Source organism: Oncorhynchus gorbuscha, linkage group LG09 (assembly GCF_021184085.1).
Source record: "Oncorhynchus gorbuscha isolate QuinsamMale2020 ecotype Even-year linkage group LG09, OgorEven_v1.0, whole genome shotgun sequence".
NCBI lineage: Eukaryota > Metazoa > Chordata > Actinopteri > Salmoniformes > Salmonidae > Oncorhynchus > Oncorhynchus gorbuscha.
In genome coordinates this window covers 62,683,423-62,710,715 of record NC_060181.1, presented here as the reverse complement: position 1 = coordinate 62,710,715, position 27,293 = coordinate 62,683,423, and the positions used below count along the sequence as shown (strand labels likewise).

Sequence of the window (27,293 nt, the reverse complement as noted above, 5' to 3'; positions counted from 1 at the left end):
CTACCGGTCTAAAGTTTCAGAACACCTACTCATTCAAGGGTTTTTCTGTATTTTACTATTTTCTAGTAGTGAAGACATCAAAACTATGAAATAACACACATGGAATCATGTAGTAACCAAAAAAGTGTTAACAAGCCACACCTGTTAATTGAAATGCATTCTAGGTGACTACCTCATGAAGCTGGTTGAGAGAATGCCAAGAGTGTGCAAAGCTGTCATCAAGGCAAAGGATGGCTACTTTGAAGAATCTCAAAAAATATATATTGTGATTTATTTACTACATGATTGTTATTTGAAAGTTTTGATGTCTTTATAATTACTCTACAAATAAAGAAAACCCCTTGAATGAGTAGGTGTGTCCAAAATGTTGACTGGTACTGTACAGATACACATACATAACTATATTTACACAAATACATATACATACATACAGTACCAGTCAAAAGTTTGGAAGTTTTGAATCTGGCGTCTTTTGCATATTAGTTCATAAACAATGTGCCATGGAATCAGTACATCAAAAATCTCTTCCCAACTATGTTGCAATCTATACGGCACAGTTGTCAAAATGTTTTATCCTCAAATGAAACTGGTATACTTTTTTATTTGTCACAATTTTCTTTAACCAATTATGTTTTTTAGTGCAGAGCTGACAGACAAGTTCCCTACTATTCCCCCCTTCCACTTTCCTCTTCCATTTTTGCCATAATGCTGCAATTACTTGGTTGTAATTTTGCGTCGAGCAGATATTTCCATATATTTTTGTTAGCTGCATGTGTGACATAACTCCACCAGTCCTATTTATAATATTATTTACAAAGATTATCTTTTGGGGGAAAAAAAGAAAAAAAAGGTATAATGTTTTTAAAAAAAAATTTTATCTGTTAGTATATTTGAACTTAGCCACAATATTTGTTACATTATTTGTTATTTTTTTCCTGATGGATCCCATTTTCTTTGTTTATTACATATCCTAGTTGCCTTACCCTTCTATATATCTGCTTCTATTATTATTATTATTATTATTATTATTATCCCTCCAGTATCCCTGCACATTGTAAATATGGTACTGTGACTGAGTGTATATAGTATGCTTACTTACTTTCTCGTGTTCTTCTTATTTCTTATTCCTAATTCTCGTGTATGTTTTTGTTCTACCTTATGTAATGTGTAGTATTACATTGTTATTGATTACTGCATTACTGGGTTTAGAACTTACAACAAAGGCATTTCACTGTACTTTTGGATGTGACATTAAAACTTGAAACTTGAATTGTTCAATCAAGCTTTTCCCTACCAGCTCTTGCTTTCCGGGCATAAAAACTACAATCTGTCTCCAGAATTCGCCTGTCGCATGGGAACACATGCACACTAGGTCAGAGCAAGTTTTCCCTGGTTTTCACTGTCGAAACTACCTGATGAATGAACTATGCTAGTTTTCGTCCTCATTACCCAGCTCCCTAAATACCGCACCCTCAACTTCAAAACTCCTTTGCTTGTTATACAATCAATTAACTATACAATTAACTTCTAGCGAGTATTTCAAATTACAACCCAACAGTGGTGATTTTGCCAACACAGACAGATTTGTACAAAATATTGTACCCTTAACCTTTATAAAACTGGCTATTGTATTTGTTGATTGAATTGGAATTTATTAATATAATGAGTAATCCAGAAATGTCACGTGCTAATTGACACAAGAAAACTCAAGAAAATAGCAACTCTACAGAGTGTAATGAAAGGCTAAATTACTTCCGGACACAAAAGGTCCCCAGAGCTCCTTCACCTCCTCACCACTCTATTGAGTCTTGCTGAGGTCAACGTTGACAATGCATAATAAGCAAACCCATTAAAAGGGATATGGCTTCGAGTTCGAACGAACATGAATAGAATTTAAAATGATTGTTGGCTTCCGGGTTATGTGGGCATTGTGTCAAGAAGCAGTTGGGTTGTGTTTCGGAGGACGCACGGCTCTCGACCTTCACCTCTCCCGAGTCCGCACGGGAGTTGCAGCGATGAGACAAGACTGTAACTACCAATTGGATACCACGAAATTGGGGAGAAAAAGGGGTAACCTTTTTTTGTATAAATCCTTAGGCAGCACAACTCAGAAGAGTCAACTATCACTTAGCGACGGCTATGGAGGAGGAAGTGGCTCTCTCGGAACATTCAGACAGAAACCTCATTGGCCCAACTCTCTATTCAGTATATATGATTTTGGATGTAGGCATACACATGCCGCGTTCAACCACTTAGCAAGTCAGAAAACTCTGAATTTCTTAGTTTCCACTAGCACATGAACGTGGCATTAATCCGGGGTAGGCCAGAGGGAGGGGACAGGAAGAGGGGAAAGGGTAGGGCATTGTCCTCTTGCCAAAATGTAATCTGTGAATTACTGCCGTTGACTTTAGTTGTAAAGGGTGTGGACTGAGCAAAAACAAATTCATCATGGGAGTTATGTAGTCCAAAACCCTGGTATCGATTCAAACAAGGTTTCGCTAAAACTAACTTAACAGAAAGGGATTTTTGAGCCTATGGGAATGCAATTCATGGCTCTAGAGTTACAGTTGCGTGGAACAAATGATGAGAGAACGACTGGTGTAGAGTTTCCTAGTTCCGAATAGCACATGAAAGCGGCATAAAGTGAGAATCAGCCCCACAACAGCTGGGGATCATTTGCATGGTGCTGGGAGGGGCCTCCCGGTCCATTGGTGGAGTGTAAGAGATAATTAGTTAGGGGAATAGGTTTACAGGCACAGGGGGGAAAAACAGTTCATGTGCTGCATAGCACACCCGGTTCTTAGGGCGAGAGAAAAATTGTTTTGGCTACAGACACTGTTAGGGTGAATGTCTTAAGGTGAAATATTTGTTAAGAGGGAGGACCGACTACCTTTAAATGTTCTGCTAACCTGTTCTGAATAAGGGTTTATTCTTGGAGAGTGGAGTTAGAGAGAACAGGAACGGGTTCTTGGAAACCTGTTGCTGTGCAGCTGGTGAGTGCATGCTCCTTTTAAGGTCCTTTTTGAAAATGATTTAGTGTGTCTTTTTTCTGCATGCTTTTAATGCAGTTAGGGTAGAATTTTCTCTTGCACGCTGATCAAAGTTAGTACTGTCTGTTACTGCTCTTGACTCATGACAGGTTGTCATAGTAACAGACCTGATGAAGGCAGAGCTTCCTGAGTCTGTTTAGAGATATACTATACAGTGGCATAGCAGCTATTAACAAAGCAGGAAATAATGAAGTAACTTGTTGATTAGTTGTTTACTTACACAAGCACCCTGCAACTGAGATTGAGGCTTGTTATAACCAGTAGTCTGTTTTAGCACCTCAACGTTGGTCAAAGTGTTACTCTGTCTCCTCACATAAGACACTTCTGTAAAGTTATAATTGAGGCAGACAGTGGAATGTAGCCTACAGAGTTATACATCTATGATGCAGTAGTCTGCATTTTATGAAAACTAAACACAAACAGCCTTTTCAGCTTATGTGACGGTGCAGCTGTGAATGACATCTGCCCTTATCGTGGCACCCAGTCAGCCAGTAGACACCTAACACGGAAACTTTAGGTCACAATTACTTCTGTGGTACACGAAGTTCAGAATCAATGCTTGGATTCTACTTGACACCCTTGAGTCAAAACTTTATGGTTATGACTTGACATAGGTTGGGTACTGCAAGACTCTCCAAGACACAGAAGGTAAGTTCTGAGACAAAATGATCTAATGTAACCAGGCAGCCGGGGGGAAGGGGCTTGCACGTTGTATAAGAGTCCCCACCACCATCAAAGTTGCCTGTCCCCGTAGAAGAAGGAAGAAGATTGCATGTGTTAACTTCATGCAGGAGAGAGGCAGCCATGATGATACCCATGAACAGACAGACAGGGATAGAGAGAGAGAGAGAGGAGAGAGAGAGAGAGAGAGAGAGAGAGAGAGAGAGAGAGAGAGAGAGAGAGAGAGAGAGAGAGAGAGAGAGAGAGAGAGAGAGAGAGAGAGAGAGAGAGAGAGAGAGAAACAAACAGGTAAGTGCCTCTCCAAGCTCAGAGTTCATAGACTGATGATCTGTCTTGGTGTGAATCAATCTGACTTATTATATATGATCTCTGGTTATATGATAGCAGCTTATGTTTGGAGGGTGTTTTGCATGAGTTAACTTCATGCAGGAGATAGGCAGCTATGATTGTATATATTTTTTAAATAATATTGTAGAGTGGAGATTTCAGTTCATGCCTACTTTTTCTTATAAAAAAATGTTTAACTGTGTATGTTGCTGGTTATTATTACATTATTACAACTGTATTATAAGTAGAACATATTATGTTAGAAACCACACATTATTTAGAGCAAAAGTAGTAACAACCTGACATAGGGAAAGTGAGAAAAAAATGCTAGGAAATTATTCATACAGTAGCAGAGAAAGAGTACACAATGTTTGTTTAATTGAGTATATCCACATTGACGTTCACACTGGTATACAGCACAGTATGAATGGTCATGGCCCTAAGACTGATTGGACTGTACCAGAGTAAGTGACCCTCTGTAAGGCCCCCCTTAGCGTTCTAAATCTGTAAGTTAATATTTGTCTTTATCCTTTTCTCTAAAAAGTCACTAGTAATGAGTGTTAAAAACCTGAGCATTCACAGGGTTGGTGTGAGGAGGGCAGAAGAGGGGAGTGAGGAGAGTTATTCAGCTCTCCAGACTAAACTGTATATCTGACTGTTTGACTGCGATAAGGCTGTGCTCCATGCTTCCTCACAGCAGCACTTCCTCTGTCTGTTAGAAAGCTGTTGGGTCAGCATGCTGCAGATACAGGGAAGCAGAGGGAGGAGGGCTTTTGGGCCATGTCTAAGGGAATGGGATAGTATAGACAGCCTCAGATGTTATTTTGTATTTATTTTATTGTTTTAGAGGGTAGACCCACTTTAATATTGCAGATAGATTGTGGATTCTATCAATGTAATTGTCTGCATCATTTCCAATATATTCTGCTTCTTTATTCTTTTCCCCTAACCCTATCACCCCTCCGCTAACTGGAGTAAACTAATGTAGGCTTCAACTTCCAGCTTCTACATACTATGTACATTTTACAGACATGGTATGTATATTTTATATTAGTTATCTTTTTTAATCTTTTTTATTTGTTTTTAGTACCACCCTTCAGCTACCCTCAACCCCACCCATTTATCCCTGAAAACCATCCACTTTTGATTTCTAATTTCCACATATGTTAACTGCTCTAATGTTTCACAGAAGTTCTGAACCTTTCTATTCTCATCATTTCTACAGATTGTAAATTAAAAGATGACCATTTTTACTAAGAGTATTATTATACTGAACAAAAATATAAAAGCAACATTTAAAGTGTTGGTCCCATGTTTCATGAGCTGAAATAAAAAGATCCCAGAAATGTTCCATGAGCACAGAAAGCATATGTCTCTCAAATTCTGTGCACAAATGTGTTCACATCTGTTAGTGTTAGTGAGCATTTCTCATTTGCCAAGATAGTCAATCCACCTGACAGATGTGGTACATCAAAAAGATGATTAAACAGCATGATCATCACACAGTTGCACCTTGTGCTAGGGACAATAAAAGGCCACTCTAAAATGTGCTGTTTTGTCACACAACACAATACTACAGATGTCTGATGTTTTGAGAGAGCGTGCAATTGGCATGCTGACTGCAGGAATGTCCACCAGAGCCGTTGCCAGATAATTAAATGTTAATTTCTCTACCGTAAGCCACCTCCAACTTTGTTTTCGAGAATTTGGCAATACGTCCAACCGGCCTCATAACTGCAAACCCCGTGTAACCACACCAGCCCACGACCTCCACATCCGGCTTCTTCACCTGTGGGATCATCTGACTGGCTGACTACACCGCTCGTGTCGCATGTGTGAGCGTTGTAAAATACATTTAGAAATCTATATTATAGCAATATTTTGGAAATGATTTAATTTTCAAATAACTGAAAGTGAAAGGTTGTAATCTAAATAAAGGGAACAAGGCCATTTTTTAACACGGGGTTCGTCATTCTTACTAATCTGCTGGAAAACCATTTAGGACTTAAGTACAACTTTTGTATGACAGAATATAATATTTTAGTAAGAGGTTCAATGCTTTAATATTTAGTCATTTCAGCCCTCCCTATTCATTATATAAATAGGCCCGTTTAATTTTGTCTGGTTTGCCGTTCCAAATAAAGTGAAATATTTTTTGCTCTATAATTGGGAAAAAAACACAATTTGCTTGGTCTAGGTAGGGCCATAAGTAGATAGGTAAACTGGGATATGATTAAATAATGAATCAGCCTTGATTCTTGTTTTGACAGTTTGGAGGAATATGTCTCACATTGTATCTGTGTAGCAATAAAAGATGTGATCTAAAGAACAGAACAGCAAGACCTAGTGAATGCAACAGCGCAACAGGTGTGTGGGTTTGTCTTGGTTCATGTGTGCAAGCATTTGTGGTTGTGTGTGTGTACAGAACACGTTTCTTTGCACCTATACTAAACAGGCTAAGAGAGATTAGGATATTTACATACCATCTCCTCTTACTTCCTTTCACATAGAGATTTGATACTAGAGAGCTGAGTAACACCCCCACACTCCTACATCAGGATACACCTTTACCCTCTAATTTCTGTCTCTCTCTCTTTCTTCTTCTCTCTCTTTCCTTTTCTCTCTCTGGACATCCTGCCTAACACCCACTCTGCCCGGCATGTGGAACTCCACGGCTGTGGCCTTTAACCCAACCCCTGACCAGGCGAAACCAGAAGCCATGACACAACCCATGCCAACCAGTAAGTATTCTCCAACTGTCCAGTCTGGTACCGTGGAACCACCACACAACTATCTGCATGCCTGAGCAGCCTGGGCTGTGCCTTGCAGAACAGAAACAGATTGTAGTGTCACCTTCTGCTCGACTACAGTATTTTACAGGAAGGGATAATGGTTTGGAGTATATGGGGTGGAGCCAGGGTGAAAGTACTAAAACAGATTCCCTCTCACTGTACTGTAACTCTCGAGACCCCCTATACTCCACACTGTTGTAAAGCACACAGCACCTGACCTTGTCTACCCCTGAGATAAAAAAAAATGGAAGAGGCACAGCATATATCGGACACCTGGTAGTCTAAGAGGCATGCTGAGTGATGCTTGTATTACTGGGTTTGGGCCAGGAGTGTTCCAATCAAGAAACCAAAACAAAATTAACAACAGCAAGCAGCGGTTTTATTTTACTCCTTGTGATCTTCCATTGTTGAGTTGGATTTCATAGTTTTTTTTATTTTTTATTTATTTATTTAGACTCCACCTGTGTGTCCTGTCAAGAGCTGCCTTGTAAAGTGGCCAAACATTGGCAGAGCAGGAAGAAGATTGTTACAGTTGTTAGAATTTCTTTCAAAGCATTGACATTTAAATGTTTTACATTTAAGTCATTTAGCAGACACTCTTATCCAGAGCGACTGTTAGCTAGGTGAGACAACCACATATCTCAGTCATAGTAAGTACATTTTTCTTAAATAAAGTAGAAAAGTAAAAGCATTTCCATACAGTTTCCATACATTATAGAACATTTATATTTCCTGTAATTCTCTATATTTGCAATACATTTTCATTGCTATATGGAATATGGAATATGGTGATGTGTGAAACTCACTCCTCAGCCTGAAGTGTCGCCACTTGCTCTGAAAAACTGCTAGCTTGTCAAAGGGGCCGACTGGTAAGACGTCATGTGTACTATAAAGGCAGATCTCCTAGGTCTCAGTGTGAGCTGAATCGGGAGGAAGCGGTACTCGCTAAGCAAGTAGCGTGACGCCCGTTACAAACACACAAAATAGCTCTTACACGTACACAAATATACTGAATGAGAGAAAATTACAGAGTAAAATGTTAGAATCAAGAAATGCAAATGATATGAATCTATTTAATACTGTACATTTTTAAATGTCCAGATGTTATAACGAGCAATATCTGAGGGATTATATTTTTATCAGATCAATCAAAGTTCATAATTAAAATCGGATCTGAGCAACAACAACAAATAAATAGGCCTATACTTGAGCAAGTTTTGATATACAATACGATTTCATGTGGCGTGAAGAAAAACACAAACTCTCAGTCTTTGAGAGTTCATCATTGACTATGTACTGTATTGGCAGACAGGTAAAAAATATATACATTGTCACATATACCGAATAGGTAGAGTCAAATGTGTTGTTTTAGGTTGCCAGCTGCCATAAGCCAAAAATACATGCTGGAAGTGCATGGTCATGTATACAAACAATACCTAAGGCACATAAGTATGGTGGGGGCGGGGGAGATTTAGTAAAAGTTAGGTCTACTCCAGCTATGCTATATTCACAGCTGTCATTGTGCGTGCTATCCATTGTGCATGCTAGGGTTGTCTGCTAGGGTCTGGGGGAGACGGAGCAGGCGGGCGATATGACAGATGTGAATATAGATCTCCTCAGACACCGGGCCCTGGGCCTGACAGCGGGGAATGTGTTGCCAGAGTGGCAGCTAGACATCCACAGGATAAAAACAGTCATCTCTCACAACCAAGTTGTGGGATTTAACAAGGTGCAATCTTATCATGAGAAAAAGTATCCCCTCATTAGTGATGCAGTGACAAACAGTTAATCTGTCTGGATATTAGAAGCAAATTGCTCAGGCTGGGTTGAAGAAGTTATGAACATTCCTGTGTGTAGATCAAATTTTATCTCCGTACATCTGTACTATCTGGAGCATTTAAGTTAATGACATAATATCAAGTCTTATCACTCAATACATCTGTAGGCTACTATGAGAGAGACAGTTATGGGCCAAAGAAAGAGGCAGGCAAGCGCCTGAAGACATTACAAAGCTGTTTTTTAGGGCCTGATTGTTCCTTCTCCTATTTTCCGGTGATGCATTTTTAAACTCCATTTTCATAACGGAGGAGAGGCAGCAGCAAACATCATTCTATTCGGCTACTTCAGAAAATGACTGGTTCTCCAACCCATGCATAATAAGCTTTAGGAAGGGAGGCTAAAAAATGTTCCTCTGCACAAGTCTGTGAATTTATTATTTCTCCTTGTAAGCATGACATTCCTTTCACTGAGCACACCTGAAAGCCTGAAAGCCGTAAAAGAATATTAGGGTTTTCGATTTAATTCGATATTGTGCAGTAACTACTGACAGGAATTAGGTTGAAGCAAAAAAGAGGTGATCACTTCGAGCTCCAATTATCTCAAAATAGGCGATGAAGACCCAATTTTAGAGACTGACTTGTCACTTTTTGATGAGGATAAGCTCCAATAACTCTGCTTCATGAGATATTAATGATTAAGCGAGCATAAAATTTGCCATCATGCTTGGCTGCTGATAACCCTAAAGTGCTCGGAGGGAAATGTGATTTTAATGTTAATTGACAATTACCTGTCACCATGCCTACAGGTTGAATCATTCCCTGCTTGTAGCACAAGACAATAACACTATGGGAGCAACAAAGTCCAGCATTTCGCTACACCTGCATTAACATCTGCTAAATACGTGTATGCGACCAATAAAATGTGATTTGATTTGAAGTAAAGTACGTGTCTGGCACTGTCATAGGAGTGCTTTGAGATCATCCTCACATTGTCATATGGTGGGCCCATAGATGGGTATACACCTGGGCTCATTTAGGTGCCCATGTCCTTCACCATACAACTGCAATATGACTGTAGTAAGCTTTGTGTTGTGTAGGAGACATTTTGTTGGTGAGCTGAGGATAAATAAACAACTAGCAGAGTGTGAGTGATTCTAGGGTTCATGTACAGTATGTAAGGCTTTTAGTTGACAACTACATGACGCCACACACCGTCACGAATGCAAGTTTAATTTAACCACACACTAAGGAGTATGTCAATGTGACTGTATGTATACAGATCTGTTAACATCCGTTTGCTCATCAAGCACCAATTGTGGACCAGGCCACATTGAATAGGTGCATTAAATAGGTGTTGAAGAATAATGATCTGTTTTTCAACCAGCTGGCAGGGCTGTTCAAAAACACTGAGGCAGCAACCTGATGTTTGTTTGTATAAGCTGTTCTGGTGGCTGTCACTCAACGTGTTCTCATTAGCCTGATACAGAAAAGAGGCCCTTCTTTATGTGTTATCAACTTTCACTGTGCTTGCTACCATGTTAACTTTCTGCAACGTATAACTGCAACCTATGAATAATCAGACATGGAAATAGAGCTATTATTTTCCCACACACACTAACCCCCAGTGCCTCTACCTTAGTTCACAGAGACAAGCATGTAGCATCTCAGACACAGAGTCAGGAAAGGACACAGGATAATGGAGATTCTCCATTTTCAGTATGAAAGCATATGTGTCAGAGGAGCTGAGAGGAGATGACAGTAGAGCTGACCTTGACTTGTCTGGGCTGCTGGAGTTGTGCATTCGTGAGAGGCTGTGCTTGTGAGGAGGCAGAAAAGGAGATTTCCCCTTCCTCTGCTCTCACTGTCAGGGTTTTTACTCTACTTTCAGACAGGTAGAAAGATTGATAGAGAGAGGGAGAGAAAGAAAGAAGCGGGAGAGAGAAAGAGAGCATGCTCGACAGAGGAGGACACAGACAAAATACAGAGAAGCAGAGAGTGACAGAAGGGAACCGTACGTGGCAGACGGAGAGAAAGTGCAACAGAGATAGATTGAGCCTGGGATGGATGGAGGAGTTGGAGAAATCGATAAGAAATTAAAGGGAGAACTGGAGTAGAATTAAAGACGAGATGGGAACGGGAAATAATCCTTTCTGTTTTCTTGGAGCAGGATGTGTTGTATTTAGAACTGTAGGGGTTGGAGGTATTTTTCCAGGAGATGAGGTAGAAGGAGGATGTGTTTCAAAACCCGTGTGGAAAGAGGGGAGAGACCCAATAACAATCCCAGACTGCCGTCTCTGTAGTGTGTTTATCTTACTCCCCCCAGAGTCTCCTCCCCTATCCACTTCATCCCTCAGCTCCATGCTCCAGAGATAACAGGACAGATGTGCTGCCACAGCAGCAGCACCAACTACCTCACACTCTCCCTCTCTCCCTCACGCTGGTGCTATAGCTTCACACCAGGGAGAGACAATCAGGTGCCTGGCAGGGAGGCTCGATGCTGGTCCTGGAGGACAGCTGTCCAGTACGTTTTCCAATTCCCTTGGAGTGTCTGTCTTTCAGTTTCTGGAGACAGCAGAGGTGCTTAATTGATTCCACCCAGGGTAAAGGCTGAGAACTCTCAGATGTTTATAGCCCTCCCATACAGTGTAAATCACAGTGCAGGAGTGTTACACACATATCTAAACTGAGAGAAAAGCAGGAGAAAATGGTACGGTAGCTCCAAAAAAGTTTCAGGCTCTAATATCCTCTGTCGTCAGTAACCACCGAAATGTTATGAGTAATATTTAAAAGTTGGTTTCGTTTTTAACAAACTTTCACTGCTTTTCTACAAAAGAGCAAAAGCCTTCGCCAGGCGCTGAACCTATCTGCCACGGTCTGGACTGTTCTGTTTATCTGTTTCTCCCTGATTCACTGGTCTCTCTGTGTGTAGCTACAGTAGTTAGCCCGGCAGAGAACAGACCTCTTTGTTTATCCCCATAGGCGGTAAGGCAATGGGGAGCACAGGACAAGGCACCATCTGTCCCCAATAATCCTCAATCATGCCTGAAGCAAGTCATCTGATCCTGTCATAAGATTTCATAGCCATTAACAACCTGGCCCAGAATCTTCCGCTTTACCCGGTCAGCAATGGGACAACTGCTGTACCTTTTACACTACAAGGAAAGAAAGGAAGAAGAACGGAAATGGAAAGTAGTGTTCTACAGTTGCCAGTGCCATATGGTTGGAAGAGATAGGGTCTCCAAGCTATATTCCCAGCCAGATGTGACCCCCAAGGCCAACCTGGACTCAGTGGAAGACTTAACATAGTAAACGAAAATCCGGGACGCTCAAATTCGTATTTTGTTTTCTATGTTACGTCTAGTCTTCAGCTCACACGTCCGGGCTGCCAAGGCTGCCAGCCAGTAAGAGGGATGGATTAGTTTGCTGCCTACCAGTGTCTTTCCAAGAAGAATGAGGAGAAGGCACAGGAAAGGGTGTTTGTCATCTCCTTCAGCCTGTCGTGTGAATATGTTTGCATTATGAAGTGGGGTTGGAAGTGGACTCAGGTTGACCTCTTGAGGATATCCCCCTGTTGAAGTCAATGTAACACATATACCATTGTTCAGCTTTCATTAAAAACAGTTCCCAAACAATAACAATTCAGAAGAATAGACTAATTCATGGAAGGCAGGTTTACATACCATTATGGGCCTCCATGGTCTCAAACAAGTTCATGTACCCTAACATTTCTTTGTTGTTTATATTTGCCTAAGATTGTATTCTGAAGTACAATGCAACCATTGGTTGTCCTCCAAAATAAAAAGTATGCTCATTATTGTTCATAAGCCACTCCAACGCAAATACAATTGCATTGCCATAATTCACAGGGGGAAAGATCTTTCGTCCTGCTGCCAGTAACCTTTAGCCTCCAATTATTTTCTCTCTGTGCGATTTTGTAATGATGACGTGTGGTCCTGCTATTGAATCGGTACAGGGGAGCACTGAGGTAATTGAAAGGATCTGAGGGAAAGTGATTTCATTTCTCAAATAACAATCCCTGAGGCAGTCTCCAGCTGAGTGTCTGATTAGGGCTAATAACTGTTTCAGCCAGGGAGCATATGTTAAGTTTGAAGTATTAGTAGCCTAAAGTTAAGATGACAACTGTTAGCATAGCTGGTGGACTGGTTAACTTTGGTCAGTCAGGTCAAGTGAGACTTTCGCAACATGCTGGAATAGTGATCTGATCTGCCAGAGGACATCATGTTTATTGAGGTGTCTATTTGTTTGATTTTGATGATTGACACACATCCAGGGCACCAACTCTTTCTCTAAAGGTGTGTGACTTTCTCAATCTATTCTGTCTGTATTCCTCATTTTGTGTTGTAGTAAAGTAAAGGAGAAAGGTTGAAAGAAAACAGGGAGAGTGATGCTGTGCTACTATATGTGTCCAACACAATATTTCCAGTATATTTCCCGAACCTTCACTAGGTAGGTCCTATGTCCTCAAACAGTTTTTCACAATTTGGCAGTAGACTCTTAGGCTATGTCCAGTCAACCAGCCATCTTAACCCTGTGAGACCCAAGCGTTTTTGCAACACTTAGAAAAATAACTCTAGCTAAGAATATTTGTTTCTCAATTTTTTTCTACAGAATCACTACATCATAGCGAAGAGCAAGAGATACTGGGTCTAAGGATATTAACTATGTAGTGTTCGACATGAGTTTACGACCTGTTGCATTTTTGCATTTCTGCACTTGGAGGTCTCACAGGGATAAAAGACAAACAGTGTTTCCCTTCCAGCTTAATGTTCCAATATGATCTCCCTGAAACATAATATTATCTCCCAGTCACTAAATAACTATATATGTGACCTGGTGACCAATGGGTCATTCACAATCTCCCACATGTCAACTCTCTCAATAATTCAGAATCCATTGTTGCCTCTGAAAGATGAAAACATTTCCTTCATGCAATTTTAAACTGACCTTGTGCTTGGTAAACACTATTTCTGCAAAGCTCCTCATTTATTTTTCTGAGCCATCGACTCCAGTTGAATTTGTTATCATTTTTCACTTTTTGTTTTGAAGTGAGATCGGACAGTGTCATCAAACAGGATGTGCAGAGGGCCAGCCCTGCTTCACCCAGTGACTCAGGAAACATGTGTCCACAATGTTAGATATAAATCTTTAACTGGTCACTCAGGCCACAGATTATAATTGGTTTGACAACCAGTGCTCGAAACCAAACACCCAAAGCCCAAACACCCAGTGTTACAGGTTCATGAATTATGACAAGACATTGTCGGACAAGGAGAATATATTACAAAATCATAACACTTTATTTATTTATTTGGAATACTACAAGATATCATTCAAAGAAATTATAAATTTTTGTATCCTTCTCACAACGATATGAAGTTACCATTGTGCTTCCCTGGAGGTTTGACCTAAAATATATGGTTATTCGATAGGTTGTAAGGTTCCTGGTAACAAGTCTCTGAGAGGGGATCTGGGGCGCACCCTAATCCATCGTTCTGACAGCTCTGGGCCCGACAAATAAGTGACACTGCAGGTGGGGGAGAAAGATAATTTGTTTTGTCTTCTTAATCAGAGCTGCGATATTGGATCCAATGTTCTATTGAGAGCCGTCCTCATGGTGGCATGGCAAATTATAAGATGCCAATCTAGAGTCTTCCTCAACAGGTTAATTACTTTTAGAGTATTCCATGGCAGTCCGATGATAACATTGTCATCGATCATTCTAGTAGAACTTTGATTTTGCAACAGAACTTGCAGACAGAGACTAGGGAGTCTGAGGGGCTGAGTGTGAGAGAGATAGCGAGAGAAAAGCCTGAACACATCCAGATACAGACAGAGGAAAGCAGAGTAAGAATGTGGGGAGAGGCAAGGAAAGATAAGGGAAAATGGAAAGTAATGCCAAATACTTGAGACACAGTGTAATGGTTCAGTGTAATGGTTCTGGGGCGTGGGTGGAAGGGATTGGAGGGGCCAAACATGTTTTATTACAGTACAGCCCACTGGATCACAAACAAGAGTTTGTGCTGAGGTGTGGCTGCCCTGTAGCCTCAGTCTAGAATCCCCAAACCTCTATTCCATCTTCTCCTTTCACTCTTCCTCTCCCTGTCTTTGTATATCATTCCAGGTTTTTTTCTCTAATTGTCTTTTTTTCCCTCTCCATTTGTCCCGGTTGCCTTCCCTCACGCCACACCCTTCAGACACCTCCTTTCTGCAAGTTGTTGGCCTCCTCACTCACTTGCTTCCTTCCCGAGCTGTGATTGAAATGTTGTCATTGAGAATTCTGGTCCCGGTTAGAGACTCTGTCAGAAAATGGATAAGGGTTGTCAGGGTAGCAACGAGCAGCGAAGTAGCCATGGAAGGAAAGGGGAGAGGGATGATCATGGCACATGGGTAGGTCTGCGAGAACCAACGCTCCACATATTTAACTTGTTACAACACAACACATAACATTTGATAAACAACCTCGGGTTCCAAGAAGCGCTCCTTCAAGGACCAATTTTCTGATAGGATCTCTCGTACATTCATGCCTACAGCCAGAAGAAATATGCTTTCCACTTTTGATGGGATGCCTGATAATAAAAAGTGTTCAACAGTGAAAATACAGGTTTGTAAAGCCTGTCCAAGTTTAACACAAAATGGTGTCTGACAAGCTTAAAACTCCAACTCATATATATGATATATTGGGCTTTTATGGGGGCGACCCACTCAAGGCTACTTACAGGCCTGGTCGTCTTCTGTATACAGCATTTCACTCCACAAATTAGCTTTACGTAGTATCCTTGGCAACAATTACAAGACCTCGGACTTAAACATATTTTACCTTAAACACAGACTGTGTATTACCTATGGTTTCTCAATAGGCCAAGATGAAGTGTACTGATAATTGTGTTTATTCAGTGGACCCTTTGGAGAAGATAACAGCTGACTGTTTTGTTTTGAAAATTGCATTCTGTATCTACGAGGTGGATTGAGTTTTGTTTTGTACAGTCTGTATTGATTGAGATACCCAGCCAGATTTCATTTAAATGAAACTTTGAAGCCATTTTTTCTCTCGGACCGTATGCGGTAGACAGAACTACTCTGAGGATGACTTTGCTGTGTGTCTGTTTGTAAACACTTCATTGCAAGTTCATTATTGATGTTTCCATATTGCCAGATTGCACTGGCATTGCTTGCATTTCATCAAAGCATCTGACATTACTGCTGTTGAAGAGATTGCACTATTGCCCTCCCAATCAACCCAGTCTAAAGTAGCAGAAGAAAGAAACTCATTAGAATGTGTTGATTAGTTATGCCTGGCAGGCCGTTCGCAAGTTATTCAAATGTATGTCGTTCTGCTGCTTCGTCTCTCAGGCGGTCATTTACTTTCATTACCATCTCTGGAGATGATGATCAACCTGCATCACTGCTACAGAATGCACTAGATAGAACAACGCTGAGTAGTTTGGTGCCTATCTAGCCCAAATGGCTGCCATGCAGCTTGAACTGTGTTTTGCAGGAGATCTCTAAACACACAAGGGCATGCTTTCTGCTAATACTGAACGTACAGTTCATCAGTAAAGATACCGTCTAATGTAAGTGTTTATCCTAGAGCTGAGTAACTAGCATTCACAGTGATAAATGGCAGTATAACGAAAATATGAAGTGGAGGTTCCCTTTAGATATCTGTTTTTACCTAATGAACTCATAGAGGCTGGTCAAACCTCTCGGATGAATCATTTAAAATGGCATGTCTGCATGGTTTAAGAGCTGATACGATGCCTCCCTCCCCAGCCTCCCACCACTACCCAATCCTTTCCTCCGTATTCTTATCACAACGTGACTTGGAGGTCAGTGCATGGGTAAAGTACAGTATGTGAGGGAAATATTAGTCTGGAACATGGAAGAGAAAAGGCAGCTTTGGCCAGCTCAAACAAAGTAGCCATTTTGATTAGCGAAGCACGATTGTTTTCTCAGACAGCAATGTGCATGGAGCCAAGAAAATATGGTAAGACTGGATTGCAGTCCATTTTACATACCCATACATACGCACCTGTACATACCCATACATACTCATACATTCTGCCTTCTGTATAGTCTATCAGGGAGTTGCACACTTGGACTTAATGGAAGCAGTAAGCTCAGGCTTTCAGTTCCTCAGATGGCTATGAGCTACTGACTCAAGTAACGAAATCAAAGCAATTCTTCAGTCAGCCAATTATTGCCCTTTCATTGAATAGTCCATTTAGATACTATTTTTGTTGTACTGCACCATACCAGTCTTACTCTGACAGTGCTCTTACTGGAGGGGATAAATAAGAAATATGTTTTCTCCTTTAAGTTGGTGACGAGGAAAATGATTGAGAAAGCCAAAGTTCTTTTTCTTTTGTACCTGCAGTGTGTGGGAGAGGCAGGGTTCAGAACACATGTATATGCATATTAGACCAACGTTTTTTGAAAGTTATAAAGTCAAATATGTTTGGAGCCCAGGCAGGGAGTTTGAGGTGAATGAAAGATACGAGAGACAAACCCTGCATATTAAAACTCTTCTGCAAGGATATAGTTCCCTTGGTCGGCAAATTGAAATATTTGACATTTTACTCAGGAGTGTTATCTCTTAATGCATTCTAAGACCCTGACGTTGGGAGAAAGTTCATTGTTCATTTATGGAGGCCTTGCAGTCTCAAGACCAGATGAGTAGGTTTTTGATGTGATTGGTTATGATTTCTCCTGGTTGCTTACGTAACATATACCTAAGAATAGTGTTGCTAATGGTTGGTGCTTAGCTCATCCACAAACACAAATGTTGTACATTGAACATGCTTCTGCATCATTTCCTCGACTTGCAGTATATGTATTTAGAAAATTCAGTACACAGTATAATAAGGGGAAAATAAATAAAGGGAACTGCAATATTATCATGTTTATCCAAGACACAACCACTCCACCTGCCAGAACTCCAAAGATGTGCATTTCATTTTAAAGGACACTAACTATTTAGATTTTTCAGACAGCTGCATGAGCAGCTCTCAGCATGTTAAATAATACAAGACGAGCGTCCTTCTCTGTGGAACATTACCGAAAGAGGAAGAGCAGAGAGAGATGGGGGAAGAGAGAGGTATTTATCCAGTCATTTAGTGGATGTTTTCACCCTCAGTTAGGCACAGGCAGCGGGCCACAGCTGAGCTGTTTGCTGAAGGAAATCAAGAGTCAGCCACATCCACCAGACAACGACAGGTGGGAAATACAGTTGAGAAACCGCCCTTGCAGCCCATCGATATTGAAAAAGTTTGAAATCCTCTGAGGTGAAACTGTGCTTTGAACACCGTCTGTTCAATCCTTGAAATTCGAAGGCTGTATTGAAGAGTTGGCAGTTTTTTTTTGCAGTGCTATCAAAATTCATATCTAGCATCTACTTATTTGACAATGAATTTTTATGTTAGTCTCCCAATCTCCCATGTTGTTTGATAGGCTCTGCTTCTCAGACTGAGATGGAGATTATTCTCAAGCCCCTTCTGCCACTTCATAATTGGAGAATCATTGGTCCAACAAGCTAAATGATCCCAAAAAGTTGTGGGATAACAAATTGAACAGCAACTCACCAACAAATACAAGTCAGTAACAACACCACAACTGTTGATTTGATTTGAGACATAATTGTGTTGCGACAGCATGGGTGGCCTCAAGGGACCGCTGCCAAAAAACCAAGAGTGTTATTGTCATGGTCGCTAGCATTTGCATTCACCTCTCAAGACTTATCACAACTCCATTAATGACATCCCCTATGCCAGCTGGCCCAGAGAGGGAACCAGGAAATTGACTGTCCAACTGCAATACCTCTATACTGAAAACTACTTTAGAGCACCAACTCTGCACTACGTGATAACATTTTCATTAAGATTGTCCATGCAGTCTGATAGTGTGACAAGCAAGATGCCAGCTTTTCTAACATTTAAATGGATATTATTTACTATTCCTTACGATGGCCACTAAATTGGACAGCCATTTAGGGACCAAGAGCCACTAGAGCTAGATGCGGCCAGGCTTTAGCATATATTTATTTCCTGAGAATATCATATCAGCACAGTGTCAGCCACAGATCTGCAGGGTGGAATTAATTTGGCTTCCAGTTCCCCCTTCCTTCCTACAGGGAGACACTTACCAGGCCTGCTTCACAGCCGGCTTTGGGCAAGATTAACGCCACTTCTGGGAATGCGATGAAAGCAGTGTCTCGTTCCCGGGGCAAACTCTTCTGCGGATGTGTCGGCGAACGAAGTGAAAGAAGGAGGTGATGCACGTTGGCTAATGCTCTGTGGCATCCAATACTCACCACCCTCCTCACGCCTTTGCCTGCCTGTCGGCCTCTTTGGCTTCTGGTGACGGGAAGAGAAATCTGCACTTGGATGTGGCTTAGTGGTCCCCATCGGGGGCAGTGCAGATGTCCCACTCTCCATGTCGCGGCAGCGAGCGGATCTTGCTAACGAGGCTAACGAGGAGACACCTCCGGGCGAGACAGGCCCCCCGTGTTTGCTTGGCAAATTTATCAGGGATTTGAGCTCTCTCCACAGCTCTCAGATCTTGGCTGGCCTGATTAAGTGTAGACCATATAAAGAAATTAAACTTAACCCGTTCCCTTACCCTGAATTGTGGATGGATATATTTTTGCTTTAAAAAAAGGAAAGGATAGGCTGCCTCCCTCTGAATTTCACCATGCATCTTAGTAGCAGCTTAAACTATTGACCTGCTTGCTGCCTCATGTGATGTTGAATCTTGCCTTAAGCAAAGTTGCTATTTTTTTCCAGCAGGGTTTCCTTGCAAGTATTTGAAATGATGCATGCACTTGAAAGAGTGCAGTTCTGTTACAAAATATTGAGAAACAATTTCTACCTACACTTTATAAGAAGTATAACAGTTATACCTGTTGTGTAATTATGTAAAAGAATGTTGTTTCAGCGACTATTCATGTATAGTAAGACTGTGAGGTGAAAATGTATTATGATTATACATTTCTGGAGTGAAAGTGAATCCTCCACTGTATTCTACAACCAAACACTGATTGCTTTCTTTGTATATTCACAGGTCTGAGTGAAACAGCAGACATGATAACCCCTGTTGGTGAGTTTATGTTTCGATAAAGTATCTTAAGTTTCTGCAATCTGAATAATGTTATGCATTCCGAAATCCAATCTAGATTTTTACAAGGGAATGAGATTGCATAGAGGTATCCTGTCTTCTATTTGATAAACAGTGATAATACACCACACTAAAGAATGGTTATATTTAGATAAGACAAAATACATGCAGCTCGGCAGCAGACACAGGGTGTTTCTCAATATGCATAAAACCGTGCTCCACCCTCTCATGCTCCGTGTGCATTCTCCGAGGACGTTCTCTTGAGTATGTTCCTTTGAGGACAAGAGTGTGGAGAACACATAAAACATTACATTTGAGAAGTCCTTGCACTCCCCCTACTGTATTACCTGACGCTGCATCTCCCCATTCACTGAACATTCTTCCAACCAGGACAATGGCAACAATAGAGGCAAAACAAGATATACACAAAGCAAACGTTTTACTTCATAATTGTCAGATATACTGTATGTGAATCGTAGTAATCAAGCTAGTTAAACAGGCAACAATAGCCTAAAACTAATTTTAGCAAAGTACAAAGTACATTGTCCGTGTGTAGCTAGCTTGTCATCGAGTGTATAAGAGGCGAAGTCAGGTGCAGGAGAGTTGAGTGATGTAAACAGGCGCACTTTATTTAGTTCCAAAACGAGAGCACTACATAAATAACATGCGCTCAAAACACGGACCATAACAAAAGTAAAGCGGGTAAATAAAACACCAACAAGACAAAGACATGAAACAATTACACACAAAACATGATGGGAAACAGAGGTTTAAATACAAGTAGATTGATTGGGGAAATGAAAACCAGGTGTGTACGGAAACAAGACAAGACAAATGCATATAGGAAAAATGGAGCGGTGATGGCTAGAAAGCCGGTGACGTCGATCGCTGAACACCGCCCGAACAAGGAGAGGAGCCGACTTCGGCGGAAGTCGTGACATAGCTACCAATTCTTCATGGCTAGCTTGCTAATCGGTAGGCCCTATTGAGTTACCCATTCACTGAACCTTCTTCCAGCCAGGACAATGGCAAGAGACGAAACAAGATATACACAAAGCAAAACATTTTACTTCATAACTATCAATTAGCTATATGTGAATCGTAATAATGTAGCTAACCAGATAGTTTAACAGGTAAAATAACCTAAAATAAATGTGATGCAAGGTAGATGTAAATTCTTTGTGGGTAGCTAGCTAACAATTCTTTGTGACTTTCTGGCTAGCTAGCAATAGTAGCTAGCCAATTAGCCCTATTGACTTTGTACAGGCTTGCGATCTACAGTACGTAGGCAGGTAAACATGCCAAAATTAATACAGCATGTATTTACTAACATATCAAGATAAAATATTGTAGTCAGGCAATATATGAGATGTGAATAGATAACATTTCATTCTGAAGTCGGAGTGTATTTTCTCTCACTTCAGCTTAAGTAATCGGTGCACTTGACTTCAATAAATGTTGCGTCATTTTTTACATGGTTGCGTCATTATTTATTTGCATACTTTCCTTTGAAGATTGCATCTATGCATGCTTCAAAATATGTACAAACAGAGTACGCATTCGAGAAGTGCCCTCCGTGCTCCGTTTCACATACTTTGATTTGGACACATACTCCGATCGTCCCGTGCTCCAATTTTCATGCTCGGAGAACGGTAGTATGCATTTTGAGAAACACCCACAGTCTCATAACGGAGTATGTGTTGCTTTGGTCAGGTCTAACTGAGGGAGAAGAGAAGGTCTGTGAGTCTGCATCTAAAATAGCCAATCATATTTGGATCAAGATTGAATGACTTATGGATTTCATATGCATATTGAGGCCCCCAGAACAGGCAAGCATTCGTCAAAGTCCATAGGCCTAAAGTTGAGGTGTTTTACACAATTCAAATCTTGATTTAGTACACAGTAACTGAATGAGCCACGCATCCTGGACACTGTCCCATCCCAGCTGCTTCACTTCACTACTCTGTTCCCACAACTACACACTGAGGATCTGTTATTGAATTTCCCTCCCTCCGTCCCAAATGAGAAGGCTCTGTTAGGGCTTTTTAATTGCTGAGAATGTGTCCACATCATAAACAATGCATTGAGATGAGGATCTAATGAGTGGGCGAACACCAAGATGTGTTTCGGGTGATTAGGCATTAATGAGGCTGCCTTTTAATTGCGCACTTTGGGGTCTCCATTAACTAATCACCATTTTGTTCTTCCTTTCTTTCTTCCTTCTTTAAGCTATAGCGCTTTCTCATGCTTGCAGGGATCGATCTCCTTTTTGGATTTAGCATTGTGTTTTTATAAATGACACGGTTTCTGCTATGACTGACTGACTCTGTGACTCTGTCCTTCAGAGAAAGTCAAGTCAAGATGGGCAGATGTTGCCTGTGCAATAATTCATGATTACCTTTAATCACTTTCTTTAATGAGAGTTTTGTCCCCCGGTGACGGATACAAAGTACCTCTCACACACACACACACACACACACACACACACACACACCAGGGAGACAGCTGTCTATAAAAACAAACCTTTATGAAACATTTACATTTGTTAAAATAACAAAGTAAAGCCTGGGGAAACTAAATATTAATGTGGTTCAAGATACATGGGATAAAGGGAAGGTAAAATAATTGCTCTTACAGCATTATAACTACACACAGTACTTTAGCCATCTATGTAACTTATGTGAACCTACACTACCGTTCAAACATTTGGGGTCACTTAGAATTGTCCTTGTTTTTGAAAGAAGAGCACAATTTTTGTCCATTAAAATAACATCTATCAGAAATACAGTGTAGATGTTGTTAATGTATTATTATATATTATATTATGTTGTAAATGACTATTGTAGCTGGAAACGGCTGATTTTTTTTGTAATATCTACATAAAACACCAGTCTCAGCGTCAACAGTGAAGAGGCGACTCTGGGATGGTGGCCTTCTAGGCAGAGTTGAAAAGAAAAAGCCATATCTCAGACTGGCCAATAAAAAGAAAAGACTAAGATTGTCAAAAGAACACAGACACTGGACAGAGGAACTCCCGGAGTCGCCTCTTTACTGTTGAGGTTGAGACTGGTGTTTTGCGGGTACTATTTAATGAAGCTACCAGTTGATGACTTGTGAGGCATCTGTTTCTCAAACTAGACACTCTAATGTACTTGTCCTCTTGCTCAGTTGTGCACCGGGAGCCTCCCACTCCTCTTTCTATTCTGGTTAGAGCCAGTTTGCTCTGTTCTGTGAAGGAAGTAGTACACAGCATTGTATGAGATCTTCAGTTTCTTGGCAATTTCTCGCATGGGAATAGCCTTCATTTCTCAGAACATGAATAGACTGACGAGTTTCAGAAGAAAGGTCTTTGTATCTGGCCATTTTGAGCCTGTAATCGAACTCACAAATGCTAATGCTCCAGATATTCAACTAGTCTAAAGAAGGCCAGTTGTATTGCTTCTTTAAGCAGAACAACAGTTTTCATCTGTGCTAACATAATTGCAAAAGGGTTTTCTAATGACCGATTAGCCTAAAATGATAAACTTGGGTTAGCTAACACAACATGCCATTGGAACACAGGAGTGATGGTTGCTGATAATGGGCCTCTGTGTGCCTATGTACACCTATGTAGATATTACAACAACAAATAATCTGCCGTTTCCAGCCTCAATAGTAATTTACAACATTACAACGTCTACACTGTATTTCTGATCAATTTGATGTTATTTTAATCTACAAAATATGTGCTTTTCTTTCAATAACAAGGATGTATATTTTTTTATTTTATTTTACTAGGCAAGTCAGTTAAGAACAAATTCTTATTTTCAATGACGGCCTAGGAACAGTGGGTTAACTGCCTGTTCAGCGGCAGAACGACAGATTTTGTACCTTGTCAGCTCGGGGATTTGAACTTGCAACCTTTCGGTTACTAGTCCAATGCTCTAACCACTAGGCTACCCTGCCACCCCATATGTCTAAGTGACCCCAAACTTTTGAACAGTAGTGCATATGAGCACCTCTGAAATCCCTTTCCTTTTGCCTCGTTAGTTTGCGACGTGGATGATGGATACTTTGATGCCATACTAGGAGGTGAGTTATAATAGAGTTCTTCTCATGCCCAGAACACTCAAAGGGTTTCCATCAGCTTTGCTTCCCTCTGCAAACCTCATCCAAGTCAATATGGCTGATGGATTTGATGCTGGAGGCAGACATCCTCCTTAGTTTAACGATGCAACACAAAGACATCGCTTTCCCTTTCTTTCAAAGCAGCAGTCTGCTAAATGTTTCGGAACAGAGCTATTTAAAGCTAATTTCTGGAGTCAGCCAACCAACGGGACAAATTTTACATGTAATGCCGTTGCTATTTTTATGGCACAAAATACTGCCCTTGTCTCCCAGCAGCTGTAACAGCCCACAAAATATGCATTTAAAAAAACACTTTGTCCTTCTTCTGCCAGTAATGTGTTCAAACTAGAATCTAGCGTGAAACTGACTTTTTATTATCAAGAGACTGGCATTTCACAAAATAGACAAATAAGTTGCAAAACATCTTCGCAAGTTGTGATTTTAGCCCAAGACAGATTTTTCAAACTTAACAGGTCACTGTAGGACAATGTGTCTCTACTACCACATTACCACTACCATTCACTGTTGGCAAACCATCACAATGAACTTTGATTGAAATATTGTCCTTTGAAAATAACAGAGAAACAGTTGTTTAAGCCTGTACTTGTCTCTGAACACCACATTATTGAGCAAACTCTTGTTTTGTACTGCACTCTGTTGGCAGATTGAAGCTTGATAAGTATGTGGAGATGCATATCCCTTTTGGTTTTGTGTTGACGTTTACCAACCATCAGGGAATGGTCATCTTTCTGATCCACATACAGTCCAATGACTTTGCCCATTCAAAGATCAATGACACTTCAATGTCGAAGTCCTGCCTGTGCAGAATCACGGGCTATTGTGAAAAGCATCCCTCATTGTATTTTGTCATTGTGATAGTGAATTGTCATTGTGAGACCAAAGTCCTTTCTGTAACACCCTCATCTATCTCCATTTGCAGCTGTCATTGCTGCTGTGGTCCTGGTGCTTCTTTGCTTGGCAGTGGTAGTGATTCGCTACATGTACCGGCACAAAGGCACCTACCACACCAATGAGGCCAAGGGCACTGAGTTTGCCGAAACAGCGGATGCGGCACTTCGAGGCGACCCGGCTCTGCAGGATGCCATGGACGAGAGCAAGAAGGAGTACTTCATCTGATCTCAGGAGCGGCACCCCCTGCTGTTTACAATGAACTTGGTCTGCCAAAATAAGTGTATTTTGGGGTTGGAGGATAGAAAAGCTTGGAGAGGGGGTGAAAATTGCCTCGCCATACTGAGGCTCAGAGTGACTGTTCAGACAATCTACCAAAGAAACATCAGATGCATCTTACAATAATATCAATTCAGTATTCTTTCCCCTATCTGTTTCTCTCTCCAATATATTTGGCATATCACCAAGCATATATACTTTTCAAAACACTGACTTTGCTATTAGGAGGCTATATTTTTGTCATGCAGAAGTGGGGAACAGTGAGAAAAAACACCTTTGCCATCTGTGGAAAAAGCAAGAGTATTCCTAGAACACAGAGTTGTAAGTAATGGACCCTTCTCAAAAACGTTTATGATGAAACTCAAGGAAGTGAATGGATGTAGAATTTCTCTACAAGCTCACAAAACAAACTCTATTTTCTAATGGTATTGAACCCAAAGCAAAATCAATTTTGTAATGAAGAAACCTCTCAATAAATAGTAGGAGGAAAACATGGAACAAATGATGTCGAAGGAAGTGACTTTTACTGTACGAAATGAATCACCAATGGGCCCTTACCAAAATCCTGAATGTGTCTGGTTGCTCCCGGAATTACTTTTCAAGAACCTTTTGTTTGGATTGAGATTGTCAATTTGTGAGTGTTCAAGGGAATGCCTTTAGCAATGGTTAATAACTAGTTAATTACAGATCCAAAGAGATAAAGTGAGAGCTGAACAACCTAAATCTGCAGGAAGACCTTGCCGGATGAGGTTAGTTGTGAATACCAAAGTGATGCTCTGTCTTAGACGGGGAGGATCAGGGTTCAAACAGGTTCCTAATGACATGTTCTCACTAGTAGCCGAAAATCAATTCCAAGTATATTGACATGCTATTTGGATAGCCACAGAAAACCAAACATATTGTGGTCTTCCCATCCTGATTTGGGCTTAATGAATTACACTAACTAAAAGTATTGTGCGGTTTGTGTCCATAACATTTTTAGCATGAACATTATAGACCTGACATTTTTTGGATTGATGCAGAAATCAATGATGACTTTGTGAGCACCAGAGGTTCCTGTATAAATGTCTAATGTAACCATATTTGTAGAACTATTTGTGGGTCTATTTCTTGGAACACTGTAATGATGCTTTTTAAATTGCCTTGCTAAGGAAAAATATTGAAGTACAACTCATTCAGCTGTAACTGCACTGCCTCAGTAAAACAACAACTGCAATCATTGGATATTGTTTGTGATGTTCCGCCAGGATGATACTAGACAAAAATGAGAACACCCAAGGATTTTTTTTTGTCAATTAATTTGATTGTGGTGGAAATGGCAACTGAAAATAAGCCCCCCCCCCATGCTCCAAATCTCGTTTCAATTCCCCAAACCCTTTTTCTCTTCTCTGCTGGCTTTGATTAATGTGAACTTTTCTTTGTCTCCATGATTGCCAAGTTCTAAAAGAATAGAAAGGACCGTTTTCTTGATTCAAAAAAGAAGGCTTGTTAGAAGGGACAATGCAAGATGGCTCCTCTGCAAATTATGCTTTGATAACTAGTGCTGATGCAAACAAGTATGAGACACATACGCAGCAATGGAATTATTCACTCTCCTGAGGGCGGACACTTTGCTTTTAGATCACACCTTAAATGTAGTGTAAGACAATTGCTACCAAATGTATTTAATCTCTGCTGAAGACAACAAAATTCTCTCCAGCTTGTAATTTCCTAACACAAGATAAAAATGAGAAGACTTGTAGTAAGAGGATGCATGGCTATGCCAAGGCATAGCACTTAACAGAAGCTGTTCCAGAACTGAAGATACCTTGATCCCGGGATTGTGCATCATTTGTTTGCTTTTGGCCCTCTTTGCAATACTGCATGTCATTGACTTTCGCTATAAGTGTATTTCATACATTAATAGCAGCTTTCAAACTGAGAGCTCTCTGTAACTAAAGTTCATTTTTGTTTTTTCATTCTTAACTGACAGGAGACCACTGACATTGAGAAACAGAGAGGAAAGATCTGAGTTAGCCTCAGCGGCAGTAAGAAATACAACTTTACTCTCTGTTTCTTTTGCACTGTGGGATTACCAGATTCAAGTGGCAGGAGTTTACTCTTTACGTCCCCTTCACCTTGAATGTTTTCTCTGTTGAATTATTCATGTTCACGCATTATTTTGAAGCTCAAATGTTTTATTTATTTCCACGAGGTAAATCCAACTAAAAGCAAATAAAAGGCATTCTAAGTCAACTGTA

At 40.6% G+C, this 27,293-nt stretch overlaps 1 protein-coding gene across 5 annotated transcripts; it reads left to right on the top strand.

Moving 5' to 3' along the window:
* The first annotated feature begins 2,533 nt into the window (after positions 1–2,533).
* Positions 2,534–27,293, top strand: LOC124043924 (glycophorin-C-like). Of its 5 annotated transcripts, XM_046363078.1 has the most exons (6): positions 2,534–2,993; positions 5,047–5,092; positions 6,763–6,799; positions 19,705–19,740; positions 23,788–23,829; positions 24,806–27,293. In XM_046363078.1, exons 2-6 carry the CDS (start codon positions 5,090–5,092, stop codon positions 25,000–25,002), a joined length of 315 nt encoding a protein of 104 aa, XP_046219034.1. In that variant the 5' UTR covers positions 2,534–2,993; positions 5,047–5,089; the 3' UTR covers positions 25,003–27,293. The 5 variants fall into 5 exon arrangements, with proteins under 5 accessions (XP_046219034.1, XP_046219037.1, XP_046219032.1 ...); XM_046363081.1 differs by lacking the exon at positions 5,047–5,092 and having other exon boundaries at positions 2,600–2,993; XM_046363076.1 differs by lacking the exons at positions 2,534–2,993; positions 5,047–5,092 and having other exon boundaries at positions 5,520–6,799.

Coding starts and splice junctions, on each gene's coding strand:
- LOC124043924 (XM_046363076.1), top strand. CDS start 6,718: ATGTGGAACTCCACGGCTGTGGCCTTTAACCCAACCCCTGACCAGGCG. Junction 19,741..23,787: donor AGACATGATAACCCCTGTTG/GTGAGTTTATGT, acceptor TTGCCTCGTTAG/TTTGCGACGTGGATGATGGA. Junction 23,830..24,805: donor CTTTGATGCCATACTAGGAG/GTGAGTTATAAT, acceptor CTCCATTTGCAG/CTGTCATTGCTGCTGTGGTC.